This window comes from Typopeltis vanoorti, chromosome 1, assembly GCF_054136105.1.
Source record: "Typopeltis vanoorti isolate ZY-2024b chromosome 1, IOZ_Tvanoo_1.0, whole genome shotgun sequence".
Taxonomy (NCBI): Eukaryota; Metazoa; Arthropoda; class Arachnida; order Uropygi; family Thelyphonidae; genus Typopeltis; species Typopeltis vanoorti.
The window spans coordinates 93,500,042-93,512,957 of NC_143549.1; the positions used below are offsets into that span (position 1 = coordinate 93,500,042).

The following is a 12,916-nucleotide window of genomic DNA, read 5'->3' on the forward strand; positions in this document are numbered from 1 at the left end:
AGTGGGATAAGTCAAGAGTGGAAGAGGACAGAGAGAGAAAGCAAGAAGCCAAGAAAGTTTTGGCACAGGCGAAGGCCATGGCATATCAAGATCTGTATGATCAATTAGAAACAAAGGAAGGACAGAGAAAATTTACCAACTAGCAAAATGTAGAAATAAAGCAGCAAAGGACATCGTACATGTGATGCAGATCAAAGACGCTGAAGGAAGAGTATTATGGAGGGATATGGACATAAGAAACAGATGGAGAATATACTTTGAGGGACTTTTGAATGAGGAAAATGCAAGGACTCACAGAGAAGATGGGCAGCCCTCTGAGGGGATGGTGCAGAACATCAGTAGAGTGGAAGTGACAGAGGCCATGAAGAGGATGAGGAATGGAAAATCGGTGGGCCCCGACAGAATTCCAGTTGCGGCATGGAAGGCACTGGGGGAAGAGGGAATTGACCAGCTGTGGGACCTGTTCATGAAAGTTTGCCGACAGGAAAATATACCGAGGAATGGAGGGTGGAGGGAGAGTACTCTTGTCCCCATCTACAAGGGTAAAGGGGATGCACAAGACTGTAAAAATTACAGAGGAATAAAGTTGATGTCCCACACAATGAAAATCCTAGAAAGGGTTCTTGATGGAAGATTGAGGAAGGAGGTGGAGATTGCAAAGGAACAATTTGGCTTCATGCCTGGTAGATCAACAACAGATGCTATCTTTGGGATACGGCAGATGATGGAAAAGCTTCGAGAGAAACAATGGGAGCTACATCTGGCATTTATTGATCTGGAGAAAGCATATGATACAGTGCCAAGGCAAGAAGTCTGGAAGTGTCTGAGGGAGAAGAAGGTTCTGGAGAAATATGTCAGGTTGGTGCGAGAGATGTACAGAGATGTGAAGACAAGTGTTCGGACCTGTCTGGGACAGACAGAACGTTTTCAAGTAACAGTTGGCTTGCATCAAGGGTCAGCATTAAGTCCGTTTCTGTTTAATATTGTGATGGAGGTGGTAACAGAGGAGGTGAGAGAAGATGTGTCTTGGACGATGTATGCAGATGCCATCTTGCTGTGTGCAGATTCAAGAGAAGAAGTGGGAACTAAACTGGAAAGATGGAGAAAAGTACTGGAAGATAGAGGTATGAAACTGAGCAGAAGTAAGACAGAGTATATGTGTTGCACAGTGGGCGGCGGAAAGGAGATAGATCTGGAGCTGGAAGGAAATGTCATCGGGAAGGTGAGAGACTTTAGATACTTAGGTTCAACAGTGGAAGAAGATGGAGGAGCTGAGAAGGAAGTAGGATGCAGGATACAAGCAGGTTGGAGGAACTGGAGGGAGATGGCTGGAGTGTTATGCGATAAGAGGGTGCCAATCAGTCTGAAAGGCTAAAACTGTTGGACAGTAGTAAGGCCAGCTATGACATATGCTATAGAAACTGTGGTCCTGAGGATAATTAACATCAGCAGGATAGAAGTAGTAGAGATGAGAATGCTTAGGTGGATGTGCAGTGTGACCAGGAAGGATCACCTGAGAAATGATCATGTGAGGGGAACAGTGAAAGTTACGAACTTAGCAGCGAAGATATAGGAGGCAGGGTTGAGATGGTTTGGTCATGTGATGAGGAGGGAGGATGAATATGTGGGAAGGAGGAAGTGTGGGCGTCCAAAGAAGAGATGGAGGTAGCTGGTAGAAGAGGACTTGAGGATGAAGAACTTGGATGTAGTGACAGCCCAAGACAGGAGGATTTGGAGGAGACTCATCATTAACAGTGACTCCACTTATGTGTGAGAAGCTGCAGAAGAAGAAGAAAGAATTCTTTGTAAAAAGTTAAAAGCTTCGTTTAATATGTCCAAGTCTACCTGAGTGTACATGGCTCAGACAGATTACTAATGACCTTTTTTCCATGTTAAAGAAGACTTAAACCAAGATGTTCTCATTTTAGGAAAGCATTTCTTATATATTTTGGACCAAATGATTCAACACACAAAGTTGGACATGTTAGATCATTTGGTTCAACATTGTATAAGAAATGTTTTCCTGAAATGAGAACATCTTGGTTTAATTATTATTATTATTCAGGCCTCCATGGAGTCAAAAACTCATCGTGGGAGGTCCTTCCTAAGAAACACAGTCTATTAAGACTCATCAAGGGGAGGTCCCCTCCCACCTAAGAAACAGTCTGTCATACCACTCTTTGAACTCATTGACCGTTCTCGCTCTCACCACCCCATCAGGCAATGCATTCCATGGTTCAACCACCCTCCATGCAAAGAAACCACTCCTCACCCTCTTGCTCACAGTTTCCTTTTGTAAGTTACAGGGATGGCCTCTTGTCATCACTCCTTCGTGCTGTTCAACCAAGCGAAAGAACTCCCCAGTGTCAACCCTGTAACCACCTCTCAACAGTTTAAAAGTTTCAATCATATCACCTCTCCTTCTTCTATCCACCAAACTCTGCAGTCCATATTCCCTCAGCCAATCCTCATAACTATCATTGTACAGTCCTGAAACCATCTTTGTTATCTGCCTTTGTACCCTTTCCACAGTTAATTTATCCCCTTGAAACTGCCTCACCATACACAACTCTCTGATACCTATCAGACAGCCAATCCTGAATCCAGTTGACCAATCTGACATCCAGACCCATGTGCTGCAACTTAAATATCAGTTTATCATGTGGCACCCTGTCAAATGCCTTCGCTAAGTCTAAGAAAATGGCAGTATATGCCTTTCCCTCATCTAATGGTCTTGTAACTTTATCATAAAATGCTAGCATATTGCTAAAACAAGAGCGCCCTTTCACAAATCCATGTTGACTCTCACAGATAACATTGCCCTCATCTGCCCAATGCTGTATACGGTCCTTCACTACTTTCTCCAAGATCTTACTAACTATGACACACAAACTGGCCTATAATTAGACACTTCCAGTCTGTTACCACCCTTATGCAATGGCACTATCTTATATTCCTTCCATTCCCTGGGCATCTTTCCCACAGCCAGACGTTCATTGAAAAGCCAGGTTAAAGGCACTGTAAGTTCCCTAGCACATTCTCTCAAAATTCGTGGTGAAATACCATCCAGTCCCAAAGCTTTACTGACATCCAGAATACTCAGTATTTGAAACACACACTCTCCTCCTGTACCTCAAACCTGCCCTATCCCTCTAGCATTAAAACTGACTCCTCCAGGATGAAATACTCCAATAAAGTGTTCATTGAACAATTCTACTATGTCCTCTGCATCAGTCACTCTATTCCCATTTTTATCCCACAATATCATTCTTCCACAGTCATTTCTCCTCCTACTGGCCTAATATGTGGCCAGTAGGAGGAGAAATGATCTTCATGCATCTTCTCTTCACCTGTCTCCGTATATCTCTTCCACAGCCTCTTTTTCGCATGCAATTCCTGTTTAATATTGTTTATCATCCACCTCCAAATTGTGTCCTCTTGTTCACTCGTGGCATACAACTTACTATTGCTGCTAACAAATATTCTTTCATAATTACCCATGCACTAATGATATCCCTGCCTTCCAATTCCTCCCTCCATGAAACTTCCCCAAGTTGATGTCTTAGACTATTATAATTACCTGCCTTATAATTCCACATACGTTCCCATCTCTTTGATACTCCGGCATGTCTATTCGTTTTCCAAGTCAAAACCATATGGTCACTCTCTCCAACTGGTGGGAGAGATGTTCATCTCAGTTATTATCAATTCTTCTGACGCTATAACCAAATCCAAAACTCTTGAACCTCTTGTTCCCTCTATTACATGTTGCCTAAGACATTTGTCCCTCAAGAATTCTAGAAATTCCATTCCCTTATTGCTACATGCATCTTCCTCTTCCCAGTTTATACTACTGTAGTTAAAATCTCCCATAACAATCATTCTTCTTGCACTTGCCAAACTCAACTGTCTAAACATTTCCTGGTCCCCACCCTCTGTACTCCTGGGTCTGTAACAACACCCCCACTGAATATCCTGTCTTGACCACCACTACCTCACACCATATTCTTTCAAAATCATTAGTGTCACTGCCTTCCAAAGTCTCCACTCTTAGAGGACATAGGTCGTCACTTATCATAAACAGTACTCCACCACCACACTTTCCCTTCCTATCCTGCCGAAAAATGCTGTACCCAGCGACTTCTATTCCTGTTATTATATCCTCTTCTGTCAACCACAATCAGTGATCCCAATAGTTTTTGGCCAGGTTGATGCTATCTGCGCCACCAATTCCTCTCCCTTGTTCCGGATACTCCTGACATTTGTATATAGCATATAAATGACGTTTCTATACCCAGCATTATCCCCTCTAGACTCCACTGGGCTCACTGTTACCTGATGTCGTCGCCCTTCTCCCAAGTACCCATTCCCACAAGAGGTCACCCCTGCTACCATCCTCCTTGGGACACACTGACTTTTTCAGAACAGCAAACTCTCCAGATGCCTCCATCCTTCCTCATTCAAATGCAAGCGGTCTCTTGCATGCGGTTCCTCTTTGTCCTCAAATGCACTCCAAGCTACCACATTTTCCAGTCCTCTCTTGTCACACATTCTAACTATTATGTCATTCACTATTACTGCTTTTCTGCTCAGTTCGTCTTTATCATAACTAGGCAACACACACACTATCTTTCCTCTCTGTGTCTTCTTTCATACCACTTCAAGCAAGAATCTCATATCTCTCGCTGCCCTATTTACACCACCACTGAAGTCATTTGTTCCCATCATCACATTCATCTCATCCACCCTTTCACCTCTCTTAACCCAAAGCCACCCTTTCTATCGTTCCTCCTGGCAAACACTCCTCACACATCCTATCTTGAACACCATGGATCATTCAGTCCCCATACATTATACCTCTTACCATTCCCTCTCTCCTATTGTTTCCGTTTTCTCCTCTTCTTTCATTCCCATATCTCTCTCTCATTCCACCTCTCTCCTACTGTTTCCATTCTCTCCTCTTCTAGCACTCTCATACCTCTCTCTCATTCCACCTCTCTCCTACTGTTTCCATTCTCTCCTCTTCTAGCACTCTCATACCTCTCTCTCATTCTGTCTCTCCTACTGTTTCCATTCTCTCCTCTTCTAGCACTCCCATACTTCTCTCTCATACTGTTTCCATCCTCTCCTCTTCTAGCACTCCCATACCTCTCTCTCATACTGTTTCCATCCTCTCCTCTTCTAGCACTCCCATACCTCTCTCTCTCATACTGTTTCCATTTTCTCCTCTTCTAGCACTCCCATACCTTTCTCTCTTCTGTTTCCATTATCTCCATTTCCAAATCCAATTCCATTCTCTCCTCTTTTATCATTCACAAATTTCTCTCCTCTCCTATCATTCCCAAAACTCTTTCTCTCTCCCTTACTCTGATTTGCCTTGCATTTATCTCTTCCATTCTCCTAATCTCATCTTTCATACTTATCATATTTCTCCCAAGACATTCCACCTCCTCTTTCAGCCCTCTGCAGGTCAGTCACTCTAAATCGAAATTCACTCTCCCAAACAAAACCATCTCCTAAACTTTCAGTCACTCACGCCTTCTACACCAGTGCTTCCCAAACTTCTAGATGTCAGGGCCCCCTTTGCAAAAATTAAAATATTTCACGGCCCCCCTCGAAAAAAAATCTTAATAGAGAGAGATATTATTATAATATTATTGTATTTATATTCAATACGAAACAGCGACAGCGAATATTGCAAAAATCAAATGCATATATTATATTTTTTGCCTCTTACTGTTTGGTTCTGAAGACGATGCGGGCTGTTCTGGTAAAATATGAAATACTGTCCCTTTTTTTTTTTTTTTTTTTGAGTGTTTCTGCTTCTTCTGATTGTTCGCGGGAATTTTTTAAATTTTTTATCAGCCACTTATCCATCTCAGGGTTAAATTTTTTAACGTAGAATAGATCAAATGATATCACCACTTACCGATACTGGCACACCACAGACTGATAACATGAAATTAGTGAATATTACCTGAATAAGGGAATCCCCGGACCAGGAATATTTTTCTCTTTTGTGATTTTTCTCCCTTTACGGTAATTAAGCCTAACGCGAAACAGACAGCAAAGGCAGGTTATTAAAACGTGCATATGATTGGTGCGGTAACCAAAGATCATGTAACCGAAAGATAAAAGCATAGCTGACAATTGAGTTGAAATGCTAACTCTCTTCAACCGAATTCCATATGTGAAACTGCCGTAACATTCATTATATATATATATATATATATATATATATATATATATTACTTAGTTTTAACACTTTACGAATTTTAACACTTTCGGTTGAATTTTATTGCAGCCTTGGGAAATCGAACTCACACAGATCTGATTAATAACAATAGTTTTTAGTTAGATACTGTGTTTGCCCATGCAACATGTGGCTTTGTTTCAGTCTATACAGCATAGTTTCTGTATGAGGGGACATGTGATTCATTAATTAGTGTGTTTTTATCCCAGTTGTCTCTAATTGCACTATTTGTTGAGAAATATATTACACAGACTCCTCATAACTTATTCACTGGCATAATAAAAGTACTTGTTTTTATTGCCTCTGTGGTATAGTGGCTGTTAGGGAGGTGTGTTGTTTACCACTGCAAGCGAGTTGCTATCTCCCCACATGAACTTGTTTAAGCTTTTTTTCATGTGTGAAGTATATGCGAAACTTTTATTGGTAACAGAAAACTAGCTCGGATGACAGTGATAATATAAAACGAGTTTTGATATGTATATAAAGTCAGTATCAACAGTCCCTGATTACGAACGCGTGATGAAAGGGACAGGAAGATTTGGAGCTTCCCTGGAGAGCATTCGAAGTAAATACAATTAACCACTGTTTTGAAATGAAACATATGAATAAGCAATATTTACTAATATTCATTAAGTGCCGAAATACGCAGGAAGTAAAGTTTGTGAACCAACACCAATGTGTGAATTTTTCCATTAAAATATAAAAAATAGCAAAAAAGAAATAATAAATAATAAAAGTTAAATACGTTTCTTTTAAAATAAAAAAAAAATCTACTTAGTCTTAAAACATTTTAAATTTGTTTTCATTATTTCACGGCCCCCCTCAACAAAACATGCGGCCCACAGTTTGGGAAGCGCTGTTCTACACTATCAACTATTATTTTCTCATTCACATTTTTTTCTTCATTCTCTCCTATCACACTTCTCGACTTCCTGTATTCATTTCCCGTTCCTGGAGCAACAAGGTCAATTATTGAGATATCTGCTGCATTTATTGCCTCCCACTGCCTGCACTTTAAACACACGCACCCCTCCTCTCTCACAAGCCAGATATCCAATTCCCGAGACGCATATATGCCACAAACTCCCTTATTATATTGCTTATAATAGTGCCTAAATGGTGGAGGACTTGGTGACATGCCATTTGCGACTGCAGCAGAATCCACCATCATTCGTTACTGCCGAGGGACTACTAGCATAATCGTTAATTATTCAAAATAGTGTCAAAAATAAATGCTAAATAAGTATTAGGGAGTATAAATAAATAAGAAAAGTATAAACAATTACAAGCAAAACAAAACATTAAGTAGACTAAATAAAATGAAATAAAACTAAATACAGTAATGAAAACTTAGCTTCGTCTTGTCTTCTACCATTATGCATCCACCCAGTCTTCTCAGTAAACAAAATACACAATATCGTGACAGCACTAACTTCAAAAAACAACCACTATAGTACACTCGTATTCCAGAGAAACAGTTTAGCACTCAAAAACATAAAAAAAATGGACTGTTCACCGATTAAAAACTCAGTTTCTTCTTAATCTTCTTTAACATGGAAAAAAAAAGGTCATTAGTAATCTTGCCGAGCCATGTCAGAGCAATAGGTCAATAATTGTTTGCTTGTTTGGGATCCTTTCCTGGTTTTTGATGGCAGTGACAATTGACTTATGCCAAGAATACAGAAACTCTTCCTCGAGTATTATTCTGTTGTATAATAAAAGAAGGAGATCCATACAAGATGTAATGGATGTCGTCAGACTATGCTGCACTGGTATGAGAGAAAAAGTGAAAGTAGTTTGAGATTTTGTGTGGTAGAGTATCTATGAAAATATATCCCATGCTCTATCTTGATCTTTTTTTGACTGCTTGGCACTCTGAGGTTTTGGATAGAGTGGATATCAGCATGTGTTTTTTGGAATTGCTATTCTTGCTCCCTGGACAGTACAATCTATTGTATACATGAATCCTTCACAGTTGGTCCGCCCTCTCCCCCTCCATTCCCTTTTATTTATTTATTCGTATGGGTTTTTTTTCTCCTTTTCTTCCCTGACCCTTAGGACGGGTTGAGCCTTCCTGAGGTGTTAAGTATAGTTTGCCTGTTCTGAGAGATGAAAAACCTAAGTTTCAGGATGGAAAAACCTTCTACCTCCAGATGAGACTGGCTAACTCGGCTTTAGTTGAAAGAGACCAGATAAAGGTTCCTCACATCATCGATGAGAATCAAGCCTAGATCTTTCTGACCAAAGGCTTCTTTTATACCGACTGAGCTATAGAAGCTCCTGTAGCCTATAACAACACCTTATTAGATATACTGTCCTACAGTGGCGCACTCAGGATTTAATCTTGGAGGGGAACGAGCACTCAAGATTTAATCTTTGGGGGGGGGTGAGTAGACTATTTGAGAATACACACTACGCATTGCATACAACCTATGACTGAGCATCTTCAATGATCGCTAATTCATAAGTAGTATAGAAATAGAAGACACGATGCAACATAAATAAAAAAAAAGACTTTTAATTAGAAAAAGATTTTTGGAAAATTTTCTAGTGTTTTTTCCTTTTTCTTTTGGAGGGGGCCAGGGCCCCCTCCCTGGGTGTGCCACTGCTGTCCTACTGATCTCGACCTCATACCAAACAGCTTCAAAATCTTCACATGTACTACTATTTTCCACTTCTAGTCTTAAAGGATACAATTCCTCTGCTATCATTAACCAGCACTCTCCTTACTATGCTTTCAGAAAGTTCTAAATCCCTCCATTTCTGTTCATGACAGTGTATCATCCTCAGACAACTAAATTTCTCTTATACCAATTATCTTTGGGCACACCACTGATTCAGTCAATAAAACTCAGGCTTCAAACTCAGCTTCTTTGTTTCTGATGCTCCTTACTTTAGTATACAAACATATCCCTCTCATCTCTACTTTTTTTTTTTTTTTTTGCATTGCATCACTCTGCTGTGTCATAATTGCTTTCTCACCTTTGTATCAATCTTGTTCTTGTCCTTCCACAGCCTGCTTCTCAGTCTCTCTGATTCTTGGCCATACTAATTTTATCTTGACTTTGTGTACTCTTAGCAAATAGTTGTTCTAAATACCCACATCAACCCATTCATATGTAATCAGTCAAATTTAAAGCATTTCAACATCCCTTCAAATTCACTCTATACATTCATAAATTGCACACCCCCTTTGCTTGACAAAATTCAGTCATCTTGTCATTCATTACCATCACTCTCCTTCTCACTTTATTGTTGTCATATCTGGGCAACATGCTAATCACTGTCTTGAGATTGTTCTAATCCCTTTTTACATTCCTCGTTTTGCTGTCCAAGTCAGTTGTGCCCACTACTACCACTAATTCTGATGTACTCCAAATGGAGGGGAGGGGGGGGATTGATTTGCTATGCAACAGTGGTCTTGGAACCCATACCTCGTATCACTGGGATATGCCTAGATATCAACATAATACTTTTAGTTCAACTTCTTTCCAGTGATATTTCTCCTATTGATGGGCCTATCTTCAGTTCTCCTAACAATGAGTTTGTAAGTCTGTAATTTGAGTGATAAATTTAAAATGTCTTGATTATTTCTTCAGTAAAATCAGTAATGTATGATGGAATATAATTTCTATGTTATTTAATTTTAAAACATTTTCACAATGAAAATTTTTTATTTTCAAATTTAACAATTCAGAATAAATATTGTATACTTAACCATTTTTAGTAAAAAAGGAATATCAAGATAACTACTTGCTTGTTCAGTTATTGACAATTTTGAAACTTAGTTTGATTTATCATAGTGGTGGTTTTCATATCGACCATTTATGGCTATATTGTAAGTGAGCGAGTCATTTAGTGCTCATGTAAAATTTGTGATTTTTATCTGTTTTATTGTGTTTTTTTTTTCTGAGAAAATTAGTGTATCATAGTGTATCAGTGTAGATTTTCGTGTTTTTAGAGTATTTAGTATCTTATAACATTTTTATTGTGATATTGTTGGCATGGCACCAACACAACGAACATTGGCAGCAAAGACCATGTCCGGCGATTTGAATTTGTGGGATATTATTCAGTGCAGTGTGTGTGAAATGTTTTTGCTGAGAAAATTAACGAAGATGTGGAAGGAAATTGAAACTGGAGAGAGAGAGAGAGTGTGTGTGTGTGTGTGTGTGTGTGTGTGTGTGTGTGTGTGTGTGTGTGTGTGTGTGTGTGTGTGTGTGTGTGTATTAAGTGCTTCAAAAATGAATGTCTGTTGGATTCTCTCCTGATATCAGAAGAGAACGCAACAGATACTGATGATAAGATGGAAATTGATGTTATTAATGTCAAACATGCAGCCATGGAAATAGAGGAGAACAAAATCGATATTAATAAAGAAATAGCATGCTTAAATATTATCCTTCATAGAACAAAGCATGAAATTGAAAAATTGCAGAAGTGGCAAGAGTTAAGCAGGGCTGCAAAAAGAAAGAAGCAGGTGATCCAAAGGAATAATAAAGACCAAACAAACAAGAGAAACAAGTTATGGAGAAAATTATGTATGGAGACTCAATGATCAGGGGAGTACTTAATGAAAATATGACAGAATTGTGTTTCCCACATGCAAAAATTCACGATATTAGCCACACCATCTGGATGCAAAAAGGTAAGTTGAAGGAAATTATTGTCTTGGTTGTTATAAATTATTTGAGAGGTTAGAAGAGGCAAAAACTGAAGATTGTGAAGGAGAAGATTGTAAGTCTACAACCCCACTATGATAGAGGCAAACTGTGGAGGAAGGCATTGATAGCCAATGAGTCTATACATAGATTGTGCAAAAGGAATGATGTAGAATTTGTGGATCTGTGGTCTCTGTTTGATGGAAAGAAGGATTTGTACAATGCTAATGGACTGCATCTAAATGGGTTTGGTGTTAGATGTCTGGAGAAAGGTTTGTTCACCGAGCATGCTGAAGTGGAAATTCAAGGAAACTTAAACAATTAGGGTTGAAGCAAGTGATTTTGTGTGACTATACCCATGAAGTGAGTAAGTGTGAGAATGGCCAAGTAAGGAATCTAGTCTCAAGTAAAAATATTGAATAGGGTAGTCAAATAGACTATGCTATTCAGTTTCTATATACTAATGCCAGAAATATCAGGAACAAGGAGTTTTTGGCATTGGTTAATGCAACCTCACCAAAAATTATAGGCATTAGATGATGTAGCTATAGGGATTGAATGTGAAAGGTTTAGTATTTTCACAGAAGATAGGATGTAGGGAGAAGTGCTGCTGATGATAGCAGATGAGTTGCAACCAAACAGAATAGAAAACAGGTGGGAGAGTGGCTGTTCATTTGAAGCAGTTTGGTGTGAGATTAAGTTCAGCAAGACAATATACAGTCAGTTGTTGCTATAAGCCAGGGAGTTCCGCGAATAATCTGGAAGACATGCATCACCATATTAATACAATGAATACAGGCTGAGTGAATTATTATAGGTGACTTCAACTATGGAGATATAGACTGGAATGAAGAAAGATCACAGGAGGGAAATAGAATTTATACATCTGCTGAGAGATAATGAAGGCAGCATGTGGAGGGTGACTAGGGGTGGGAGAGTTTTGGACCTGGTCATAGAATCAGAAGAGCTATCTCTAACAAGATGACAACATTGCCTCCTATTGGTGAAAGTGACCATGCAGTCTTGACTTGGAAGATAGCAAAACATGAGGAATATTCTATCAAGAAGGGGTGGGGGGTGTATTTGTGTAACTACAAGGCAGGTAATTATGACATGCTCAGGAAGAAGCTTAAATTGCACTACCAACATCTTTATTTATTATTATTATTATTCCGGGCAACTCCAAGGAGTCGACTCATCGAGGGAGGCCCTAACATCGTGTCAAGAACAACTATTCGACATTCACACAGTATCTATCATACCTCGCCTTGAACTCATTCACGGTCGTAGCACCCACAACAGACTCTGGCAGCTTATTCCTCTCATTCACCACTCTCCAAGTAAAAAACCTAGCTCTAACACCCCTGCTAACCACATTCTTGCCCAACTTCCATGTATGGCCCCAAGTCCTCCCACCACCAGTCCTCTTCTCAAAAATATCTTCTGGATTAATCTTATAGAAACCCTTCAGTAATTTGAATGTCTCAATCGTATCACCCCTTTTCCGCCTATCAACCAATTTTTGCAACCCACAAATCTTCAACCTGTTCTCATAAGGTTCATTCTACAGACCTGCTATCATCTTGGTCACTCGTCTCTGGATCCTCTCCACCTCCTCCCCATCAAGAAGAAACCCTGGCACCCATATCTGGACACAGTAGCCTAGATGGGATCTTATCAAGGCTCGATACAGAGGAACAATAACTTGTTTGTCTTTGCTTGTTAAAGTATTTTTCAGAAGCCAAGTGATTTGATGAGCTGATTTAGCCACTTTTGCAATGTGTCCCCTAAACTTCAATTCCCTATCCACCAACGCTCCCAAATCCCTGGCCTCATCAATCTCCTGGAGTACGGTTCCACCAATGTGATATACTGCTGCTATTCTTTTCACCCCAAAATGCATAACCTTACACTTTGCCACATTAAATTGACATCCATTTTTCCTAGCCCAGTCCTCCAATCTTTATATGTGAGTAGTGCATGGGATATAGTTAAGGGTCAT

At 39.6% G+C, this 12,916-nt stretch overlaps 1 protein-coding gene across 3 annotated transcripts in view; it reads left to right on the forward strand.

Annotated features, from left to right (window-relative positions):
- Positions 1-12,916, forward strand: part of LOC150110212 (dual specificity protein phosphatase 3-like) — a 60,759-nt gene that overhangs the window by 9,214 nt on the left and 38,629 nt on the right. Inside the window, exon 1 of one of the 3 annotated variants that reach the window (XM_090398425.1) lies at positions 9,992-10,091. The exons of the other annotated variants lie outside the window; for them this stretch is intronic. Within the exon in view, the coding sequence (XP_090254551.1) occupies positions 10,081-10,091 (11 nt within the window). The 5' untranslated portion in view covers positions 9,992-10,080. Of the gene's footprint in view, positions 1-9,991; positions 10,092-12,916 lie in introns of those variants that run through there. 3 annotated transcript variants of the gene reach the window in all.